Source organism: Erythrolamprus reginae, chromosome 6 (genome assembly GCF_031021105.1).
Source record: "Erythrolamprus reginae isolate rEryReg1 chromosome 6, rEryReg1.hap1, whole genome shotgun sequence".
Taxonomy (NCBI): domain Eukaryota; kingdom Metazoa; phylum Chordata; class Lepidosauria; order Squamata; family Dipsadidae; genus Erythrolamprus; species Erythrolamprus reginae.
In genome coordinates, this window is record NC_091955.1 from 90,856,234 (window position 1) to 90,881,045 (window position 24,812).

Genomic DNA, 24,812 nt, shown 5'->3' on the forward strand with positions numbered 1-24,812 from the left:
CTTGCAGTTTCTCAAGGTTTTTTCCCCCCTGTTCTATCCCGAAGATGAGCCCCCCCCCAAGAAATTGGTCCACACACATAGAGTGAACAGGTTTTAAGCATATAATTTCTAATAGTTTACTAGCAAAAAGTTTAACCGTATAAATTGGTTTATATATAAGGGGTTTTTAATTGTTTTTAGTATTGGATTATTGTCATATACTGTTTTATTACTGTTGTTAGCCGCTCCGAGTCTGCGGAGAGGGGCGGCATACAAATCCCATAAATAAATAAATAAATAAATAAATAAATAAATAAATAAATAAATAAATAAATAAATAAATAAATAAATAAATAAACAAACAAACAAACAAACAAACAAACAAACAAACAAACAATATCAGTAAAAGCCAGAAATGAGTCAGTTGCTATAGTGGCTGTTCATTAAAGTCTCGGGTAGAAAGCCCAAACTCCCCAAACAGTTTTCTTTGATCCAGTCTCTAATTAACATGACTCACGCTGAATTGGCAGGAAACTTGGAGACACAGGTTTTCAGTTTATTCATTTGTACATCACAGAAATAATCCACAAGCACGATCCGATCGTCCATCTCTCATATTCGAACGTTCTTCAATCACTTGTCATGAGACTCACCCTTAAGTAGCCAGAAGGCGTGGCCAAGTGTTTTAGAGATCTATTCGTACAGAGACCTCTTCCTGTTCAGCCACTGCTGCCTTTTGACATTCCTGCATACTCTAGCATCAAGAAGAGGCTCTTACAGTGTTCCATCTAATTTTCGCGGGTTCGAACTTCGCAAAAAGGTTGCAGTAATCGAACATTGAGATGATGAGGGCATGAGCGACTGTGAGCAGTTACTCCCTGTCCAAATAAATAAACATGGTGAGTAATAATCTAAATGGTTGCTAAGGGAATGGAAAATTAAAGTGTTAAGGGAAGGTTTGTGATACTGTTCATAGCCAAAAATAGTGTATTTACTTCCGTATCTCTAAATTCGACTTTCGCGGGCAGTCTCGGAACGCATCCCCCGTGAAAAGCGAGGGAACACTGTACTTTTTCCCTGAGTCATTCATGGGCACCCAAGGTCCTGGTTGGCTTTTAGCCTCTGACTCCCCATCCTCTCTAACCTCCTTGCTATCAGTCTCGGGTGCTAGGTACACTGGCCTAAAACACCAACCCACAGCCGTCTCTCAATCCTCAGAATCCGTGATCACAGATCATTTTTTCCTCTATTTTTTACACGTTCAGGATCTCCCCAAGGTTGTGAAGAAGTTAAATGCCTTCCTAGGGATCAACCCCACAGAGAGCCAGATCTACGAAATCTGCAAAAAGTCTTCTTTCAACGAGATGAAAACCAATACAGAAAAGGAAAATTCTGATCAAACCCACACGGTCTGCGTACTCACTTCTAACCGGAAATTGATATTCCGAAAAGGTAATTTGAATAGAATAGTAGAACAGAAGAAGAGAATTTGGTGATCTTTTCATCCAACCCCTTGCTTAGACAGGAAACTATACCATTTCCATCTCTTTTTAAAAACTTCCAATGTTGGAGTATTCATAACTTCTGAAGGCAAGTTGTTCCACTAATTAATTCTTTTTTTTTGAAAAAAATTATTTACAAATATAATACATGGTACATAGAATACATAAAACATTACATTAAAAATGAAATCTATAAACTCCAGGCCTTCGCCGACGATTTAGTGTTTATATTAGAAGATCCGATAGAATCAGGACCAAACCTTTTAAAAGTACTGGAAGAATTTGGCAAAGTGGCAGGTTTAAAAATTAACAAAACTAAAACAAAAATGATAGTAAAAAATTTGACCAACTCGCAAAAAACAACCCTTCCACTAATTAATTCTTCTAACTGTCAGGAAGTTTCTCCTTAATTCTTGCTCGGTGTTTGGAGAATATGTTGATTTCACACAAGGAATTTGTCTTTATTTTATTTTATTTATTTATTATTTGGATTTGTATGCCGCCCCTCTCCGAAGACTCGGGGCGGCTCACAACAAGTGGAACAAATCATAAATAATCCGACTAAATTTAAAATATTTGAAGATTTAAAAAACCCCATATACTAACAGACACGCACACAAGCATACCATGTATAAATTAAACATGCCCAGGGAGAGATGTTTCAGTTCCCCCATGCCTGACGGCAAAGGTGGGTTTTAAGGAGTTTACGGAAGGCAGGAAGAGTAGGGGCAGTTCTAATCTCCAGGGGAGCTGGTTCCAGAGGGCCGGTGCCGCCACAGAGAAGGCTCTTCCCCTGGGGCCCGCCAACCGACATTGTTTAGTTGACGGGACCCGGAGAAGGCCCACTCTGTGGGACCTAATCGGTCGCTGGGATTCGTGCGGCAGGAGGCGGTCTCGGAGATATTCTGGTCCAATGCCATGAAGGGCTTTAAAGGTCATAACCAACACTTTGAATTGTGACCGGAAACTGATCGGCAGCCAATGCAGACTGCGGAGTGATGGTGAAATATGGGCATACCTTTGGTGCATATGCTCTCAGTGTACATAAAAGAAAAAGAAACATTTGTCAAGAATCATGTGGCATAACACAATGATTGTCTTAGGGGTCAAATAAGCAACGAGGAAACCATCAATATTAATAAAAATCTTAAGGATACAAGCAACAAGTTACAGTTATACAGTCCTAAGTGGGAGGAAATGGGTGATAGGAATGTAGACTTAGTAAATAGTGCAGACTTAGTAAATAGTTTGACAGTGTTGAGGGAATTATTTGTTTAGCAGAGTGATGGCATAAGAACATAAGAAGAGCCATGCTGAATCAGGCCAAAGCCCATCGAGTCCAGCATTCTGTGTCACACAGTGGCCCACCAATTGTGGCGTTCGAGAAAAAACTGGTCTTGTGTCTAGTTGTCTTGGTGTGCAGTGTTTTGAGGGTAGGAGTTCTTAGTTCTACAAAACCATTCAAACCCGTCTTTCTTTCTTTTCTTCCAAATTCTTCGCAATATTTTCCCCCACATCTCCTGTCGAGGGACACCCATTAGTGCTCTTTTTTATGGGAAAGATTTCTGGAAAAACTATACTTCCTCATGTTACATCATTTCTTAGGTACTGTTGGCGACTGGAAGAATCACTTCACTCCCAAACAGAACCGGCTGTTTGAAGAGACGTTTAAGAAGAAAATGACTTTCAGCGAAGTGGCAAAACACCTCGTTTATGAATGTTGATTTGAAGGTTGATATACATAACCACCGGGGCAAGAATTATATATGCCCAAACCTGGAAACAGGAAACCATCCCGACATTGCTTAACTTAATAACCAAAATATATGAAGTAGTAGAAATGACAAAGCTCACATCTGAGTTACAGGATAAAGATACCAAGGAATTCCACAACACTTGGGACAAGTGGCATATCTGGATAAATAAAAACAAAACAAAACAAAACAAAATAAAAGAATAAAGAGAGAAAAATCAAACTATTGTTAAGAGGAAACATTACTACTATAAGGCACTATTATACCATGGAGAAATATAGAGGAAATAAAAGCAATTACATAGAAATGGATACGTTAGTGATAAATTAACATATATATGTAATAACAAATAAGAAGGAAAATATATATATATGTATATATTATAAATGAATATGCTGCATGAAACAATTAGCCTGCAATCTTGCAGGTGTAAATATTAAGCTCTGATACCAAGATAACTCATGTATAAAGCATAATGCTTTGTTTTTGTCTTGAATGTATATATATATGTATGTATGTTGTAACCCCCTTTGTTGTCAAACTTCACTTTCTTCTCTCTTCTCTCTTTTCTTTCTTTCTCTGAAGGATGCCTATGCATAAAAACTTATGTAATTTCATGCATCCTGTAAATGTTGCATTGTTGTAGTGTTTATACCTAATCTTTTTTAATGTAAATAATCAATAAAGTATTTTTCAAAAAAAAGAAAAAGAATGTTGATTTGGAAATGAACCCTGGATCAGAATATGTTTTAAAGACTAGTATTTTCCACTTTGGACAAACTCATTTTCTTCCAAAGCGAACAATGAAGAAGACGCATGAGGGACTCATGAATAAATTCTGCTTCTTGTGGATTACAGTTGATCCATTCTGTTCTCCTTATTTCTATTTTCTATCGTCTCTTATAACAATCAATTCGGTGTACCATAATGGATATGCAGGTTCACTGAAGTATTTTGTAACATAGAAACATAGAAGACTGACGGCAGAAAAAGACCTCATGGTCCATCTAGTCTGCCCTTATACTATTTCCTGTGTTTTATCTTAGGGTGGATATATGTTTATCCCAGGCATGTTTAAATTCAGTTACTGTGGATTTACCAACCATGTCTGCTGGAAGTTTGTTCCAAGGATCTACTACTCTTTCAGTGAAATAATATTTCCTCACGTTGCTTTTGATCTTTCCCCCAACTAACTTCAGATTGTGTCCCCTTGTTCTTGTGTTCACTTTCCTATTAAAAACACTTCCCTCCTGAACCTTATTTAACTCTTTAACATATTTAAATGTTTCGATCATGTCCCCCCTTTTCCTTCTGTCCTCTCCATGTTTCTCTTTGGTTTGGTTGTAAGCGTTGTGTTCCCACAAGTTTCCTGACACATTTCCTGTTGCGTGTAGAGGATGCTGTTCTTCCTATTGTACCTCAAGGAACCACAATTACAGCCTGAAATAGGCAGAACATTTGTGATGATGAGGTGTTGATAAATCTCCGTGAGGGAAATTCAAGACTTGTTTTGGTTTTCTGAGGAGGAACTCTCTATCGATGATAGAAAGATAAGCTTTTTCTCCCCTCATCCTCTTCCTTTTACCACAGATTTATGAAATGTAGTAATAGTTCATTGAATCAGAAGTGTACTATTTAATGGACAATGAATAAATGAAAAGTGAAAGGACCCACAGGGATCTTTACTCCAACCCTCTGCTCAGTGCAGGAAATTCAATTAATAATAATTATAATTTATTAGATTTGAATGCCGCCCCTCTCCGAAGACTTGGGGCGGCTCACAACAATAACAAAAACAATATAATAGTAATACAAATCGAATATTAAAAAGTATATATAAAACCCCAACAATTAAAACCATACAACACATGCATACCAAACATAAAATATAAAAGCCTGGGGGAGAAGCTACACAAGATTAGGTTAACAACTCTTAATGCCTTAATTTTGGCAATGTTGTTACAGTGGGCTCTGGCACTTACTAGTAAGTCATTTTGAATTATCTCATTTTTACCCCACCTTTCATTGTGGCATAATGCTTTTAAATCTGGGCCCCGAAAAAGGAAGCTGTTCTGTCGGGCTCTCTGGTAGACTCCTCCCCAAAATTCACAGGTACAAATTTCAGACACACACGTTTGAAAATTCAAAACAATGTTCTTTATAATGAAAAGTCACTTAACCTAAGCCCTCTTTTGGTATAGCAAAGAGCACTCGTCTCCAAACAAACTGGTAATTTGTACGAGTCCCTTATCAGTTCTGTGACACTTAGCTTGCAGCTGTGAGGCAATTCACAGTCCTTCTTCTTTCACAAAGTGAAACACACTTTGCTCTGGGTTAGTTTCAAAGCGGGGGAAAATCAGCACACAAAGGGTCAAAGGCAGCAAAGCAGTCACAAAACACAATGATCAGATAATCCTCCACAATGGCCAAACCCACAGGCTGCTCTTTATAGCAGCCTCATAATTACCACAGCCCCACCCAACCACAGGTGGCCTCATTTTCTTTGATAATAATCTCTCAGTTGTTGTTGCCTATGCATCGCTCTCCGCATGCGTGGCTGTATCATTAACTCTTGTTCTGAATCCAAGGAGGAGCTAGATAATTGATCTCCTTCTGAGCTGTCTGCCACACTCTCCTCCTCCCTGTCACTCATGTCTTCTTGGTCAGAAGAGCCTTCATCAGCAGATTCCACCGGGGGCAAAACAGGCCTGCAGCATGTGGATGTCTCCCCCACATCCACAGTCCTTGGGGCAGGAGCTGGGCCAGAGCTAACCACAACAGAAGCTAATACGTTATTTCAAAGTCATGAATTGCTCTTGGGTTCAATTCTCACCACACACTCGAAATGGTCACTGAATCAACACATTTATTAAGACTGAGACCAAACAGGTAGAATTGACACAACATGCTTTGTAAATGTAACTTCGAACATCCACTCAACAAATGGTTGTAAGTTGAGAACTGATGCAGTGAACTCCCTTAAACTTATTGTGTGAACACAACCTTAAATATGTGATTAGTTCCTACCAAGGTGGACGTTTCAATTATGGAGGATTGTCAGAAATAGGAAGGTGAGATGAAAGTAGGGTCCGTCATATGCAACGTCTCTGCAACACAGAGCAAATTACTCATCATCCGTTACTCATCGCGTGGGTTTTTGTTTTTTTCCCATTGGGAAGAAAGAAGAGAAACAATACAGTTGTACAAGGCTTTTTATTATTATTTTTGAATCTTAAAAAAAATAAAACCTTTTTGATTACATTTTATTCACACATAAATAATCAACAAGACAAATCATTAAAGAGCATTTGAACAAATACTTTATTCATAGTCCCCAGAAAATGCACCTGCACCTTGGCATCTGGCAGAAGAGGTATTTGATATTTTATAAATATATTTTATAATACATATTTATAAACCAGTGGCAATTTCTTGACTGTTTTTCTCCCCCAAATAACATTTTCAGGTGATTTGAGTCCTGAGGAGGGTATATCTAATTTCAAAGTTCTATTTCATCCTTCTAATGTAAATATCAGCTATTCAAGTTCATATGGGATATTCCTTCATCCAGCATTAATATATTATTACAAATTTGCCTCTTTTTCCCCCCAGTCCAGAGTTCACCAGATCTCTTTTAGACACGAAATTGATTTTGCATATTAAAGTGAAAGATAAAACAAGGGTGAAAAATGGATTGCGAAGATACAAAATTATCTGTCCAAAAATAAATTTTGCAAAATGGTTTCAAGACAAAAAGTTTGGATTTACCCATCCTACTGTGGATGGATGTTTTTGTCTGAGTATTGCAGAAAACTTGCCTATTGGTGCATATGCACCAAGACAAATTCCTTGTGTGTCCAATCACACTTGGCCAATAAAAATACTATTCTATTCTATTGTGGCTTTAAAAAACAAACAAACCCACACTTGACGGTAGGTCAGAGTGATCTTATGGGAAAAAAAGAAAAGTAGGATGAGATTTTATTTGTATGACGAAGCAGAATTACTCAAAGAGTAATTCAATTCACATAGCTCAAGATAATTCATGCCCGCTAAATTGACCAGTATTTACAATAGGACATGATATGAAATTTTACAGCAAGGCAGACTTCTAAATATATGTGTTTAGGGGCGCAATGGCTCAGTGGTTAAAGACACTGAACTTATCAACACAAAAGCTTTGAGACTTGAGTGACATGTGACAGGGTGAGCTTCCATTTCTTACATCAGCGCCTGCCCATCTAGCAATTTGAAAGCAGGCAAGCGTGAGTAGATAAATAGGTACCACTTTGGTGGGAAGGTAACACAAATCTTAAACTCACTTTGTCCAGAATGGTATTTTACATATAGCACATTTTTCTATGCATGGAAATTCTCCTTGCAAATAGCTTGGGAGAATATGTCTAGCTCAAAGTCTTCTTTCGCACTTTCCTTCACAGAAGGAAGAGGCGAGCCATAAAGTTCCTATCAGAGATGTCCACTGGAGGGTGGAATTGGGGGAAAGCAAAAATCACAACATAGTGGGTGTCATTGTGTTTTCAGACCCTCCCTGTAGATGCTGTCTTTGCCTGAAAGTTGCCTTTCTTCAAAAGGTTAGCAAGGTAAGAAAAAAAATGTGACTGAAACAAATGGACACCTATTTATTTCCCCAAAATTTCATCTATCCTTCACTTCTGAGTTTTTGGGGTGGGGATTTAAAGTTCCCAAACCCACTGAAAAGTAAACAACAACAACAACAAAGGAATCACAACCAATCACATATTTAAAAAAAATAATAATCGAACACACAAACATTAGAATCCCGGGATTTAAAAATAAAAATATTCACCACTTGTAAATACCAGCAGATTATCTGATGTATAATTGACTCCGGAAACCTGTTTAAGGCCAGAAAATAATCTGCAGCCAATAAATGAAATAAATGATTGCGATAGCAGACAAGATGATCCAAGCCCCTTAAAGTTTAAAGAGCTAACAGGCTACATTCAGGTAATACACAAAGCTTTCTTCGCTTTGATTTGGAGATACGTCTTAGCGTGTGATGGTTGGATTGGGGCACAATGTGTATGAGCACAATTGTTGCTAAGTAAGACAGTCATTAAGTGAGTTTTGCCCCATTTTTTTGACCTTCCTTGCTGCCAGCTCTCAAGTTGTTAATACCGCACTTGTCAACTTAGCAACATAGATCTGAGTCAGTGGCCAAGCGGTCAAATTGTGATCACATGACTACAGGGATGCTATAACGGTCATAAGTGGAAAAATGGTCATAAGTCTCCTTTTGCCAGTGTCATAACGTTGAATGTCACTAAACGAATGGATGTAAGTTGAGAACTCCTTGTACTGGAAGAATCAAGACAAGGATTCTTTTGCATTGTCGGGTCCTTCCTTCAGAATTTGTACGTTTCAGGTGCTACAAGTTTGAAACGGACATGAGAGTGTTCTCCTGCCATCTTACTGGACCCTCCCGCCGATTCTGAGCTAGCAGAAAGAAAAACGCCCGATTTCCATCTCTCTTTAAGTGCTTTAAAAAAAGTTTTCCTAAAGATGTTCCTTCATTATCAATGGCTGCTCTCAAAAGAACAGAAGTGCACCAAAAAACAAAAGAGCGGATCGACAAAAAAATCCCCAGGATCACATCAGGTCACCGTCTAGGCCAGAGGTTGGAAAACGATGGCCTTTTTTAAGGACTTGTGGACTTCGACTCCCAGAATTCCTGAACTGAAGCCCTGCTGAAGGACTCATTGAAGAGTTGAAGCCCACAAGTCATAAAAGGCCCATCGTTCCCCCACAGATAGTCTAGGGCAGGGGTAGGTAAAGCTGGCTCTTCTATGACTTGTGGACTTCAACTCCCAGAATTCCTGAGCCAATCATGCGAGCTCAGGAATTCTGGGAGTTGAAGTCCACATATCATAGAAGAGCCAACTTTGCCTACCGCTAGTCTAGGGCTGTGCTAAAGCTGTAATGGCAAACCTATGGCACACGTGCCAGGCGGACCCATATCGGAGGGCACGCGAGATGTTGCCCTATGTCAACTCCAGCACACATGTGCGTGCTGGCCAGCTGATTTTCGGCCTTGGGAAAAGCCGTTTCGCCTTCCAGACGCTTCAGGAAAGATTCCCTCAAGGCCCGGAGGGCAAAAAACCTGCAAAATGGACAAACCGGAAGTTCAGAAAACAGACTTCCGGTTTGTTCGTTGTGCTGTTTTTTGCACTCTGGGGCTTCCGGAAGCTTCCCTGAAGCCTGGGACTCGAAAAAACAGCATAACAGGCAAAACGGAAGTCTGTTTTTCTGAATTTCCGGTTTCCCGTTTGGCTGTTTTTGCACTCTGGGACTTCAGGAAGCTTCCCGGAAGCCTGGGACGTGAAAAAACAGCATAACAGGCAAACCGGAAGTCTGTTTTTCTGAACTTCCGGTTTCCCGTTTGGCTGTTTTTGCACTCTGGGACTTCAGGAAGCTTCCCGGAAGCCTGGGACGTGAAAAAACAGCATAACGGGCAAACCGGAAGTCTGTTTTTCTGAACTTCCGGTTTCCCGTTCGGCTGTTTTTTCACGTCCCAGGCTTCAGTGAGGCCTGTGTGTATGCATGGGGATGAGGGGGATTGTGTGCATGCGCCGGGGCAGCAGAGGTGGGTGGTGCAGGCATTTAGGTAAGGCATGTACACACGCATGCTAGCACACCAACGCACACCCTTTTGGCACGCGGACTGAAAAAGGTTCGCCATCACTGGTCTAGGCCCTGAGGGAAGAAGCTGTGACATCAGGGGAAGAACTATTGTCAATTTTGCTCAGCGATGTAGCCAAACAGATGAACGGGGTCATATTATCAATAAGTTCCCTTAAGCAGTGTTTCCCAACCTTGGCAACTTGGAGATATCTGGACTTCAACTCCCAGAATTCCCCAGCCAGCATTTGCTGGCTGGGGAATTCTGGGAGTTGAAGTCCAAATATCTTCAAGTTACCAAGGTTGGGAAACACTGCCCTAAGGAATTCACAACGGAAGTCTATCAAGGCCGGTGCTCCATAAACCTTTCAAGATTTACCACCTGATCTCCTGCTCGAATCTGTTCTCTTCAAATTCAGGAAATGATAGGGACTCGGCATCACTGCCTTTCCCTACTCCCCGATTATTATTTGCAACTTCAGACCACCAAAAAGTTGATGCTCCTCAACTGAACAGGTGCCACCTGTGTGACTCAATTCAGATCAGTGTTTCTCAATTTTGGCAATTTTAGCAACAGCATTTAGACTTATATTATCATTATTATTTATTAGATTTGTATGCCGCCCTTCTCCAAAGACTCAGGGCGCTTCATAGTGCTTCTACAGCCCTCTCTAAGCCGTTTACGGAATCACCATATTTGCCCCCCACAACAATCTGGGTTCTCATTTTACCCACCTCGGAAAGATGGAAGGCTGAGTCAATCTTGAGCCGGTGGTGAGATTTGAACTGCTGAACTACAGCTAGCAGTTAGATGAAGTAGCCTGCAGTGCTGCACTCTAACCACTGCACCACCCTGTCTCTCTTTAAGACGTGGCTGATTGGTAATTTTGGGAGCTGAAGTCCATATGTCTTAATATTGCCAAGATTGAGAAATGAGCCAATCTAGAGCAAGGGCATCAAATAAAGCTTGTGGAGAAACACTTCTTGAACATAAAAAATCAAGAATGTCTTTTCCTACCTGTTGGGGGACTTCAGGATTTAGAAGACACCCTCTGGCAAAATATTAAGTTCCATCTGATGTCCACACATGGTCATCAATTCCTTATATAATGGCAAGCCACCTTAGTCAGAGTAAAAAAAACCCCCCAAAAGGCTGTATTCTTTTTAAGCCTTCGATACCTCTCAGGTAACCCTGAGGACACAGATAAACCTCCAAGTGCTTGAAGGACCGTCTAAAACAGTGGTTCTCAACCTGGGAGTCGGGACCCCTTTGGGGGTCGAATGACTGTTTCACAGGCCACCTAAGACCCTGGGAAAAGACAAATTTTCTATGGTGTTAGGAACTAAAGCTTCTATTTTGGCACCTCGGAACATATTTTTACAATCCGACCAATCAGGCGTTTACAGTGGGGACGTCCCTCTGGCCTTCCTGCCAATCAGATTAAAGCTCTATTAGGAGAATTGGCGCTAGACTTATGGTTGGGGGTCACCACAACATGAGGAATTGTATTAAGGGGTCGTGGCATTAGAAAGGTTGAGAACCACTGCACTAAAAGGATGCAAATGACCAGCCTACAAGGAGCATAAATCCTTCCATCCTCCACCATCCAATCAAGAGCTGAAGAAGCTTCTTGGAGGAGAAGGGAAACGTCTTCAAAGAAGAACAAAGAAAGTCCAGTTGCCTCTTGAAAAAAACCCCCACAACCTGAATGGCCAAGAATCTCCATAGAAATGTTTGACAATAGCGCGTCTTTGGATTTTTTGGTTTCTCCTGCCACTTTGGCGCTGCATCAACTCAGTAACAATTTCACCACCTGTGCAAGTAATAATAATAATAATAAAGCAGATACTTTAAAAATTATCATCAGGGTCCTTTTTGGATTCTGGAAATGTCAAAAGCCAAGCGGAGGAAAGACACACCCCGGCAAAAAACCGACGAAGCTGAACGCCATGTCTCCCACAGACGCTGCTTGGAGGCGACTTCCTAGTTTGGTCGGCCCGAGTTTTTCTCAGCCGAATTCACCTTTTCCATCAAAAGGAGGATGTGCTCGGCGAATTCCCGAACTGCCCCGCGGCCGCCGTTGGACCTGCAAATGTAGCTTGCCGCTTTCTGCGCAGCCGGACATGCATCCGCAGGGACGGCACTCATGCTGGCTTTTTTCAGACACTCCGCATCCGAGTCTTCATTTCCTACGGGTGGAGTTAAAAAGAAGCATTTTCAGTGAACGATCGCAGGGAATTCTTCTTTGTAATTGGTTACATTTTGTTAGAGGCGTTTCTGAGGTAATTTTTTAAAAATGGCGGGAAACCAAGGCTCAATTTCTTTAAAGTCTTGGGCTGTAGTCATTCTGAAAGCTGATTTTGAATATAAAAGACGATTCGATGTACAGGCAGTCCTCAACTTACGACCACAATTGCGAACTTCAATTACCAGTATAATGTGACTGAGGGATTCTGGCAGTTGAAGACCAGACGCCATCAAGTTGCCGAGGTTTTAAAATGCTGGCTTATTCTATATTATCTGAGGTAAAACTTGCTGTTCTCGATCAGATCTGTGAGGATGGGACTCTCTTTAAGGACCGCAAAGTCCTTCAGTTTCAGAAATATACAGATAGTCCTTGACGTACGACCAAAATGGACCCCAAAATTTAGGTGGCTTAAGTGAGACATATAAGTGAGTTTCCCCCCGCCCTCCAACACGTTATGACCAGTAGTGGTTTCCTACCGGTACGGTCGACACCATCGTACCAGTAGTGAAACGTCTTTGACATGTGCACATGCATTTCCAAGTGAGGTTTTGTTACTGTGCATCTGCAAGAAGCAACATCTCATGAGGGGACATATGATCACCTCTTGTGACCTTTTGATGACCAAAGGTCAATGGGGAAGCTACATTCACTTAACAACCGGGTTACTAACTTGTCAACTGCAGCAAGAAAAGTCGTAAAATAGGTAAAAACAAAAGTCTCGCTTAACCGTCAAAATTTTGGGGATCAATTATGGTTGTAAGTCAAGGAGTATCTGTAGTCTCTTCTACTTTCAATAATTGAGAGAATCAGAAAGAAAACCATCCGCTGGGGAAATAATAAAGAGCGACTGACGCATGAAGTAGAAAAATTGAAAATGGGTTCGCATAGTTAAGTCAACTTACAGGCAGAACGTTAGTCAAGGAGCAATCGGAAAGGGCCTCACCTAAATACGCCACCTCCTTCCAGCACAACCCCATGGCCTTCCGCCATTTCTCCACGACACCCAGCTTGTCTATCACCCCAACTTCCACGGTACAGCCCAACTTCGAGGTGAAGAGCGCCTTGGTGGAACAGTCCCTCTCGGAGATCAGCCGCACCTGGACCAATGAAAGGCGGTTAGTGCCGATCGAGGAGAATCTTTGTAGATCAGGCTTTCAAATGTGTCTGTCTGTCTGCCTGTCTGTCCCTCCCTCCCTCCCTCCCTCCCTCCCTATCTCTCTCTCTCTCTCTCTCTCTCTATCTATCTATCTATCATCTTTATATTTCTATCTCTATCTATCTCTATCCATCCAACCATCCCTCCGTCTGTCTGTCTGTCCCTCCCTCCCTCCTTCCCTATCTCTCTCTCTATATATATATCTCTCTCTATCTATCTTTCCTTCCATCCATCCATCCCCCCCTCCGTCTGTCTGTCTGTCTCTCCCTCCCTCCTTCCCTATCTCTCTCTCTCTCTATATATATATATATATATCTTTCTTTCTATCCATCCATCCACCCATCCCCCCCTCTCTGTCTGTCTCCCTCCCTTTCTCTCTCTCTCTATATCTCTCTATCTTTCTTTCTATCCCTCCCTCCCTCCCTCTGTCTGTCTCTCCCTCCCTCCCTATCTCTCTCTCTATATATATCTATCTTTCTTTCTATCCATCCATCCATCCCTCCCTCCCTGTCTCTCCTCCGTCCCTATCTCTCAATCTCTCTATCCATCCATCCATCCCCCTCTCTGTCTGTCTGTCTGTCTGTCTGTCTGTCTATCTATTTGATTTCTATGCTGCCCTTCTCGAAGCGACTCAGGTTGGTTTAAAATATTATAAATGCAGACAATATATGTGAAGAAATTTAATTATTTTGTAAAAGAATTGTACAAAACTACTAAAAAATCTAGAAACCCCCCTTATGCAGTCACTCACATTCATCCAATTCAATCATTCATAGCATCGTCCGGAGACAATCTCATCACTCACGGCCCCCATGTCCGCCGGCAGAGGTAGGTCTTCTGAGCTTTACGAAAGACCAGGAGGAAAAGGGCAGTATGTTTCTCTGGAGGGAGTTTATTCCAGAGGGCCGGGGGCCACCACAGAGAAGGCTCTTCCCCTAGGCTAACATTGCTTGGCCGACAGAACCTGGAGAAGACTGACTCTGTGGGACCTAACCGGACGCTGAGATGCATGAGGCAGGAGACCGTCCCGTAGGTAGTCTGGTCCAAAGTCATGCCCACATCTCCTGACAGTTCTGCACATGCGGACATCGGGAACAGGCTCCAGCTGCTCTCCGACTCCGAAGGTAGCTGATAACTGTCAGACAGGCCCTGGCCCCATCTCTGCCTCCGATGTAGAGCTTTCATCAGAACCTTCTCCAGACTCCAGGACTGGCCCATGTTCCTCCCCAACCTCTTCACTGTTCATGTCGGCCACCAGCTCCGCTGGCAGACCACAACTACCTTCTGTCCCAGAAAAGGCAAATAAATTTTGTGACACCTCTACCTTAAAAATCCATCCTCAAAGGCAAGGATTAAGATGTACCTCTACGCCTCTTTTCTGAAGCTGATTGATTCCAACGGCATCTCTGACATCATAGGAAACCATCTCTTTTCCATCTTCGGAGATGTAGATGTGACCGGTGGTGAGACATCCATCAATGGTACAAACCAGAAGCTTCACTTCCTTTAAGGTCTCTTTCCCAAAGTAGCCATATCTGGAAGGGAGGAACCCAGTTTACTTATGTTGCCTTCTATGGGGAAGAAGAAGACTGGAAGACCAAGAGGAAATAATAGTTCCTGTTCTGTCTGACTCAACGACCAGCCAGCAGTTAGATTCCAGTTAATACTCAGACACAGAGTTGGGAAGTATAATAGTCTATTGTACAAGCAAGAATACCACAAATTCAAGCAAAGAATGTCCTCCAACTGCCAAAATTCAAAGTGAGCGGCAAAACTGATAAGGAATGTTGCAAAACAGAGTTGTAACTTAAAGTCTTTAGCTTGGCTGAAGCAGAAATACTCACAGACTTCTCAAAACTATATTTTTTCAAGACGGCAGTGATATTTGAGGGGGAAAAACTCTGAACTTGCTCTTTCCCACTTGTAGGGATAAACATTGATTTCTTGCAAAGGGAACCTCCCAGTCTCCTCCCCTTTTAAACACTCTGTGATTGCACACTGTGCAAAGCAATATTCAAGGCTTCCCTCTACATCCTTGTAACTGCTCGTCTCCCATGCATTCTTCTCATCCCTGCATCTAAAATAGGATCCACAGTCTTCCCCTCCTCATCAGTCCCAGACAAGGCCCTAGCTGGGTGCTCTATATTCTCTGCAGAACCCTCAATCTCCATCCCTCCCTCAACATCACTATCTGTCTCCTCTGACAGCCACACGGGCCTATGATGCCCAGATGGAGCCGGTTCCTCCTCTTCAGGGTCTGTGAGTAAAGGAGCTGACTATGATTCAACCACAACAGTTCCCATTGAGGACATAACAAAATAACAGAATTGGAAGGGACCTTGGAGGTCTACCATGTATTGTTTTTCACCATTGTTGTGAGCCGCCCCGAGTCTACGGAGAGGGATGGCATATAAATCCAATAAATCTAATCTAATCTAATCTTCTAGTCCAACTCCCTGCTCAAGCAGAAAACCCTATACTCAAAGGTAGAGTTTCTCTGGTTACCTTAGGACCCGTTGCTCCGCGATAGGCCAATCTATATCAACATCTATGTCCACGCTGTGCTCCGCTCGCATTTCGTAGTATGCCATTTTCCCACCCTAGATAAAAATGAAAGCACAGGTGATTCAATCTTGCCCATACCGGAAGGCACATCCTGAACACTGGATAGGGTTTCCACAGAGGTTATGTACCGGCACAAGGAGAGGCAGAAATTGCACTCCGGCCCAATTTGCGGTCAAATCTCCATTCCCCCCCCCCTTTTTTTAACCAACGTGCGCATGCGCAGAGGGTAAAAGAACCCAAATGGCGGCATATGGGCAGGTGGGTGGAGCCTCGCGCTCCCTTTGTGACGGGGTCTCCGACGACCGACAGGAATGAGCGAACCGGGAACATTTCACCCCTGCCAGAAACCCAACTCAAACAGACCTGGCGTACCCACCTGCAAATATCCATTTTCAATTAAGGCCCTTTTGGCAAAGTAAAACGATCCATTTTCATAAAGTTCGCCGTCCCAGTCTTGCCGCCGAGGTCGCTTGGCAGGATTCAGATTTTGCGGGATGGTCACGTCACAGACTGTTAAAACAATTATAAATGCAACATTATAAATGCAGACAGTGTATGTGAAGAAATCTAATTATTTAGGTGCAGGGTGGAAGTGGTGGAGAAAAATGGATTTGGCGTCATTGGAATTCTAAATACCTCTGTGCTGTCCTGCTCACTCTCACACAGATGTGTGAGTTTAGTGACTTTATTGATATTCTCCAGCAATTTTATTTATTTATTCATTCAATCATTCATTCATTCTTAAAAAAAATATTAAAATTAAAGTTTTATTATTTAAAAAAAAGAAAAAAAGTCATATCATTGTTTTTATAGATCTAATACCGTTTCTATTAACACATCATCATTATAACTCCTTTCATTATGTCATAAGCAATCAAATACAATCATTATATTAATATAGAACAGAATTATAATATTTCCAAGTCTGTTGCATATACACCTATACAGTGCTCCCTCGATTTTTGCAGGGGATGCGTTCTGAGACTGCCCGCGAAAGTTGAATTTCCGCGAAGTAGAGATGCGGAAGTAAATACACTATTTTTGGCTATGAACAGTATCACAAGCCTTCCCATAACACTTTAAATCCCTAAAGTGCAATTTCCCATTCCCTTAGCAACCATTCAGATTATTACTCACCATGTTTATTTATTAAATATTAAAAAAAATATTTATTAAAGGCAGGCGAAAGTTTGGCGATGACATATGACGTGGGAAAAACCATGGTATAGGGAAAAAACCCGCAAAATATTTTTTAATTAATATTTTTTAAAAACCGTGGTATAGACTTTCCGTGAAGTTCGGACCCGCGAAAATCGAGGGAACACTGTACTCAATATTTATTTATTATTTATTATTATTTATTATTTGGATTTGTATGCCGCCCCTCTCCGAAGACTCGGACTTTATATTGTCAGTTCTGTTTTTTATTGCGGATCCATCTATACCATTTCCCCATATCTCTTTAGTTTCTTTATTTCTTACTCCTTTAATTTCATTTGTCATTATGTCCATTTCAGCACAACTAATTTTTTTTTCATTCATTCATACATTCATTCATTCATTTATTGAATTTTTATACCGCCCCTCTCCAAGGACTCGGAGCAGCTTACAACATAATAATAATAAACAATTTATTTATTTATTTATTTATTTATCTAGCTAGCTAAATAAATAAAATAAATAAAAACAAACAAACAAACAAATAATATTTCACCCTTTAACCTATTTAAGTGTTTCGATCATGTCCCCCCTTTCCCTTCTGTCCTCCAGACTAGACACATTGAGTTCCTGAAGTCTTTCCTGGTAAGTTTGATGCTTAAGACCTTCCACCATTCTTGCAGCCCGTCTTTGGACCCGTTCAATTTGATCAATATCTTTTTGTAGGTGAGGTCTCCAGAACTGAACACAGTACTCCAAACGTGGTGTAGAGATGCCAACATGGCTCTGTTAATAAATTGGAACTTTGAGGAATGCTACGCCTTGGACTCTTGATTTAATTTCGGATGCTATTTGGAACCCTGACAACCGATAGATGGTTGATGTGAATAGGTACCTATCTGAAGATTTTATATTTATTTTTATTTATTTATTAGATTTGTATGCCGCCCCTCTCCGTAGACTCGGGGCGGCTCACAGCATACAATGAAACAATTCATAACAAATCTAATACATTTAAAAAACTTTTAAAACCCCCATTATTAAAACAGACATACACACAAACGTACCATACATAAATTGTATAGGCCCGGGTGTGTGTGTGCCTCAATTCCCCCATGCCTGATGGCAGAGGTGGGTTTTAAGTTTACAAAAGGCAGGGAGGGTGGGTGCAGTTCTAATCTCTGAAGAGAGCTGGTTCCAGAGAGTCGGGGCCGCCACAGAGAAGGCTCTTCCCCTGGGACCCGCCAGACGACATTGTTTAGTCGATGGGACCCGGAGAAGGCCAACTCTGTGAGACCGAATCAGTCGTGCGATAATATCCAATATTATATGTGATAATATCTAATCCGAAAGACCTCCTCCCTTACCTCCTTTTTTAATTTCTCTCCATCTGAACTGGTGCCGCCGCACGACTGAAAAGACCGAGTCAAAGCCATCCTCACGGATCATTTTGACCACTTTGATGAGGTCGGTGGGATGCAGGCAAGGGGAAGTCGCTTGAATGTTTCCTACGACGTCAACCTCTGGAGAAAGGAGAGAAAACTGAGATGAGCACTGTTGTGAGTGCTCCTTGTCCACCTCAGGTTAGATTAGATTAGATTTATTGGATTTATATGCCGCCCCTCTCTGCAGACTCGGGGCGGCTCACAACAATGGCAAAAACAGTACATAGTGACAAATCTAATATTTACCAATCTAATTACAGTTTTAGGTTAAAAAATTCATAAAAGCAACCCCAATATATACAAAAAACAAGCACACAATCCATCAAACAACAAAACAACATGGGCAGGGGGAGATGTTTCAATTCCCCCATGCCTGACGGCAGAGGTGGGTTTTAAGAAGTTTACGAAAGGCCAGGAGGCTGGGGGCAATCCTAATCTCAGGGGGGAGCTGGTTCCAGAGGGTCGGAGCCACCACAGAGAAGGCTCTTCCCCTGGGTCCCACCAGACGACATTGTTTAGTCGACGGGATCCAGAGAAGGCCAACTCTGTGGGACCTAACCGGTCGCTGGGATTCGTGCGGCAGAAGGCGGTCCCAAAGATATTCTGGTCCGGTGCCATGAAGGGCTTTATAGGTCATAACCAACTCTGAATTGTGACCGGAAACTGATCGGCAACCAATGCAGACTGCGGAGTGTTGGAGTAATATGGGCATACTTAGGGAAGCCCATGATTGCTCTCGCAGCTGTATTCTGCACGACCTGGTTATGTCAGATTCTGGGGAGGATGAGCCACGCCCCTCTGGGTACCCTGGGCCGGGGGGGGGGGGGTTGCCAGCTGATGCAGAGAGCGAGAGAGAAAGTGACCCGAGTGAGCCTGAGGAACCACTAGAGGGGGCTGATATGACAATGGGGGAGTGGTCCCAGAGGATGAGGAAGACATTAGAGTGGAAAGTCAGTGGATAGACCCTCGCTATAGGAGACTGCTGAGGAGGCGAGAGGAGCTGCAGAGTAAAAGGTATTAGCGTACAGTCTTAGCCTCTTTGGGGTGTGATGTCACTTCCAGGCAGTATAAAGGCAAAGGATTTTGGAAAATTGGGTGTGGGGTTTCAATGTCGTTCAATGGAAAAGTTGTAAGACTGGGGGAGGGTGATTGAACAAGACTTCAAAACCACGATTTCTGCCTCAATAGAAGGCATTCTCTGCTGGATGCTTGTTGCCCGAGACTTCGGTGAGCAAATTCATATGCTTAAATGATAAATGGACTTGTTATCTAAGGAATGCTGTTTAGCTCCGAAGAGAAAAATAACTCTTTTCCCCTTGCTGTTTAAAATCTGCTCTTCGTTATGTGTGCTTCTCTCAAGAGTTTGATTTTACCATAAAATAAGGGATTTTTGAGTCGGTGCATTCGCTCTGAGAGCTGCGCACAGAACAAGAACCACCGCTTAGAGTTGCAAATTTGCCTCCGTGCAGCTTTAGTTTCACTTTCATTTCAGCACGTGGGCCTGCCTGCAGCTTCAATCAGCTGCTAGTTGGGAGACCGATAATCAGCTGCTTGTGCTAATCAGGTTCTGGGTTGTTTGCTGCAAGGAGGTAAATTGCTGGGAGGCAGAGGCCAAAGGATGCGGGGTGGACAGGTGGGGCTACATTCGGTGCATAAGACGCACCCAAGTTTTCACCCTCTTTTGGGGGCTTAAAAAGGTGCGTTGTATACTCTGAAAAATACGGTATGTGTTTGGCTAGGTCAGGGGTAGGCAAAGTTGGCTCTTTTATTTATTTATTTATTTATTTATTTTATTCATTCATTCATTCATTTATTGGATTTGTATGCCGCCCCTCTCTGTAGACTCAGGGCGGCTAACAACAGTAATAAAAACAGCATATAACAATCCAATATTAAAACAGTTAAAAACCCTTATTATAAAACCAAACATACATACAGACATACCATGCATAAAATTGTGAAGGCCTAGGGGGAAAGAGTATCTCAGTTCCCCCATGCCTGGCGGCAGAGATGGGTTTTAAGAAGCTTACGAAAGGCAAGAAGGGTGGGGGCAATTCTAATCTCTGGGGGGAGTTGGTTCCAGAGGGCCGGGGCCACCACAGAGAAGGCTCTTCCCCTGGGTCCCACCAAGTGACATTGTTTAGTTGACGGGACCCGGAGAAGACCCACTCTGTGGGACCCAACTGGCCGCTAGGATTCGTGCGGCAGAAGGCGGTCCCGGAGATATTCTGGTTCGATGCCATGAAGGGCTTTATAGGTCATAACCAACACTTTGAATTGTGACCGGAAACTGATCGGTAACCAATGCAGACTGCGGAGTGTTGGTGTAACATGGGCATATTTGGGAAAGCCCATGATTGCTCTCGCAGCTGCATTCTGCACGATCTGGAGTTTCCGAACACTTTTCAAAGGTAGCCCCATGTAGAGAGTGTTACAGTAGTCGAGCCTCAAGGTGATGAGGGCATGAGTGACTGTGAGCAGTGACTCCCGGTCCAAATAGGGCTGTAACTGGTGCACCAGGCGAACCTGGCCAAACGCCCCTCTCTCCACAGCCGAAAGATGCTTCTCTAATATGACATGTGGACTTCAACTCCCAGAATTCCTGAGCTAGATTAATACTTTCTCTTGAGAGCAGGCAACAGAATTTCATTTTTAATATGGGCCAGTGTGCTCACAGTTTAAAAAAATGGCAATAAAGTTATCTTATCTTGCCTTGGAGAATAGCTGGACTCCCTCTTCTTTGTGGCAGCCCATCAAATATTGGAACACTGCTATCATATCACCCCTAGTCCTTCTTTTCATTAAACTAGACATGCCTGTACGCAAATCCAGAGAATGAATGCTGAAAGATCTCATAAAGTACTACTTTTTTAAAAAAACATACAGTCACAGTTTGTTAGCACCAACATACCCTCGTGATATTGGAGAAACTCCACAATGGTGTCCAAAGAAGTAGAAGAATCTTTAGACACTTCCGAGCTCCTCCGATGAACCTGAGCTCCAAACTGCTTGGCAATTTTCTCAATTTCATCGTGATCTGTGGAAATCCATACGCTGTGGGTAGACAAAGGGAGCAGCAACATTTTTGCCCGTTATGGAAGTTGTGACACTACACGACAAACCTTGAGATATGAGTCAGTTCTTTACCTGGTATCCCCATCCACTAAATCTTTTTTTGGAAAGTGAATAGTACCCATTATCTTCAACCAAGGACTTTGAGGAAAATCACTAGCGTTTGGCCTCAATGTTCAAATCTGTAAAATGGGCATATCTGTTGCCCATTTGCAAACAGGTCGTGCAGCGCTACAGATTTGGAGGTAAAAAGGGGTCATGGGAGGATATTAGGGCGTACATCTAGCACTCTGTGGAAAGCTGTAAGGCTGCTGCATTTATTTTTTATTTTTGGCTTCAAAGAGTACATTTACTGCAGTGGATCCCAGAAAAAAATAAGGCATTTTTAATATAAGGTGGACAGACTGGTTCTATTTATTTATTTATTGGATTTGTATGCCGCCCCTCTCCGAAGACTCGGGGCAGCTAACAACATTAAGACAGCATATAATAATAATCCAATACTAAAAACAGTTAAAAACCCATTATAATAAAAACCAAACAGACATACAGATATACCATGCATAAAATTGTAAAGGCCTAGGGGGAAAGATGATCTCAATTCCCCCATGCCTGGCGGCAGAGGTGGGTTTTAAGTAGCTTACGAAAGGCAAGGAGGGTGCGGGCAATTCTAATCTCTGGGGGGAGTTGGTTCCAGAGGGCCGGGGCCACCACAGAGAAGGCTCTTCCTCTGGGTCCCGCCAAGCGGCATTGTTTAGTTGATGGGACCCGGAGAAGACCCACTCTGTGGGACCTAACTGGTCGCTGGGATTCGTGCAGCAGAAGGTGGTACCGGAGATAATCTGGTCTGGTGCCATGAAGTGTGTTTTGAAACACTTTTTTAACCCTTGTATACTAACTACTGCAGAGTCTTGGCAAAAACTCAATTGTCTGTTTTGCCCTCAAGTTTTCTTCAAGGACCAGAATAGGTAGATACGTCGCTACAGAGCACTGCACACCAAGACAACTAGACGCAAGAAGAGTTTTCCCCCGAACGCCATCACTCTGCTAAACAAATAATTCCCTCAACACTGTCAAACTATTTACTAAATCTGCACTACTATTACTACTAGTTTTTTCTCATCATTCCTACCACCCATTTCCTCCCACTTATGATTGTATGACTGTAACTTGTTGCTTGTATCATTAAGATTTTTATTAATATTTATTGTTTTCTGATAGCTTATTTGACCCCTATGAGAATCATTAGGTGTTGTACCTCATGATTCTTGACAAATGTGTCCTTTTAAAAATGTACACTGAGAGCATATGCGCCAAAAGCAAACTCCTTGTGTGTCCAATCACACTTGGCCAATAAAGAATTCTATTCTATTCTATTCTTTCTATGTCAAGGACTATTTATTTATTTATTCGATGTTTATGCCGCCCTTCTCTTTAGACTCAGGGCGGCTTACAACATGTTAGCAATACACTTTTTAACAGAGCTAGGCCTTTGCCACCACAATCCGGGTCCTCATTTTACCCACCTCGGAAGGATGGAAGGCTGAGTCAACCTTGAGCCGGTGGTGAGATTTGAACTGCTGACCTTCAGATCTATAGTCAGCTTCAGTGGCCTGCAGTACAGCACTCTACCTGCTGCGCCACCCTGGCTCATTATCACTATCTACAAAGCACATCAAGAGCCTACCAAAAAGTCAAGCCTCATAATTTATGATAGAAATTTCATTCATTGGAATGGATTGCTATTTTATTTATTTAGGTCACACCAAAAACTGGAATGACAAGGACAATTTTCTCAGCTTTGCTGACATATGGCTGCCCAACTCACATATATAGCTGATTCCGTGCAGCTTGTATTTAAAACTCCCCAGCATTAAAACCCTATTAGCCTTTATCCCACCACATTTGCAACATGCTATGAAATGAATCATATATCTCTTATGCCCACATCTACTGAAATCTGCTGGAAACCTTTGCAAGATTTTTGCAATATTTAAAAAAGGCAGCCCATCCTAGATTCGAAACTCCATAGATCTTCATCTTCTGATTCTGAAAGAGCGTGCTTCCTAATAATGATAAAGTCCTCTATGACGTTTTTATCACGATTTAGTATGAAATGCCAAATAAATCAAATGCAACCCGGAAGTTTCTGTTTGCAGACAAAAAGAACTGTCGGTTCCATTCAAAAGGGGGAGGGAAAAAGAACGTTGACAACTCGCGCATGCGCAGACCTCTGGAAGGCGCCGGAGTCGAGGGCTGCCCTCAGCACCCAGCCAATCAGCGGAACGCCAGCCAGGAGCTTAATGTTCTTCAGAGGGATCCCTTTGCTGCCGCCTCGAGCCAGGATCAGCGCCGCTATGTGAGGGGACCCCGAGCCGGCATCCCCCGACGGCCGGGAAGAGACGACAGCGAGCGAAGGAGATTCCTCGACCGCCGTAGCCATGGCTTGCTGACAGAATGGACATCAAAACGCCCTGCCACGTTGAAGCCCCGCCCCTCGCGCAGCCGCCTTGACACGCCCGCCAGGAGGCATGCTGGGAGGTGGAGTTTTTAAGGGGCGGAGATGAACGTTCCCCCCGCTTGCTTCAAGTCTTCTGAGGCGGTAGACGGCGCTGTTTCTGCGCTGGCTTGGAAATGTAGTTTCGTTGTGGCCGATGGGAGTAAAAGCTAAAGGCCGTTCCAGTGGGATGCCGGGAAACGTAGTTCAATGGATGGATGGCTCCAAAGTAGGCTGTTCCTCTTCCAGACGGGATGGACTACAAATCCTGGCTGAGCGTGATGGCTATTGGAGTCCAGCATATCTAAAAAGCACCTTGTGGAATGGGCTGGAAGATAAAAGTCCTTTCAACCGGGTTAGAGAAATGGCTTCAGAACTTAAAAGTTAGATTTTAGGCAGTCTTCGGCTGGAGAAAACTGTAGATATTTTATCTTGGACTGCAAGAAAAAACAAATCATGCAATGTTTTGTGAAGGAAAAAGAGAAAGGAGAGTTGCACTTTGAAGAAGCAGGATACTTTCACCAGACCAATCCTTTAATACAGCTCATCTGTCTGGAATACACCGCATTTCGGACATAAATACATTAGAAAACGTCCAGAAATACTTCACAAGAAAAACCCTTCACTCCTCCACATGCAACGGAATACCCTACGCAGCCAGACTTACAATCCTAGGTTTAGAAAGCTTAGAACTATGTCGCTTTAAACACGACGTAAGCATAGCCCATAAAATAATCTGCTACAACCTCCTTCCGATCAGCAACTACTTCAGCTT

The 24,812-nt window shown here is 42.6% G+C and overlaps 2 protein-coding genes across 2 annotated transcripts in view; one reads left to right on the top strand and one right to left on the bottom strand.

Annotated features, from left to right (window-relative positions):
- The window catches only part of LOC139169073 (sulfotransferase 6B1-like), an 11,318-nt gene extending 8,113 nt beyond the window's left edge, over positions 1-3,205 (top strand). The window contains exons 5-6 of the mRNA XM_070754877.1: positions 1,245-1,431; positions 3,087-3,205. Coding sequence (XP_070610978.1) covers positions 1,245-1,431; positions 3,087-3,205 — 306 coding nt within the window. The remainder of the gene's footprint in view (positions 1-1,244; positions 1,432-3,086) is intronic.
- A 7,934-nt stretch (positions 3,206-11,139) lies between these two features.
- CMAS (cytidine monophosphate N-acetylneuraminic acid synthetase) lies at positions 11,140-24,031 on the bottom strand. The gene is made up of 8 exons (XM_070754378.1): positions 23,772-24,031; positions 21,380-21,522; positions 18,391-18,546; positions 16,242-16,375; positions 15,806-15,900; positions 14,664-14,835; positions 13,088-13,241; positions 11,140-12,085 (listed from the first exon to the last, which is right to left on the bottom strand). The coding sequence occupies exons 1-8, from the start codon at positions 23,981-23,983 to the stop codon at positions 11,880-11,882; spliced, it is 1,272 nt and encodes a 423-aa protein (XP_070610479.1). The 5' UTR covers positions 23,984-24,031; the 3' UTR covers positions 11,140-11,879.
- Positions 24,032-24,812: the final 781 nt, after the last annotated feature.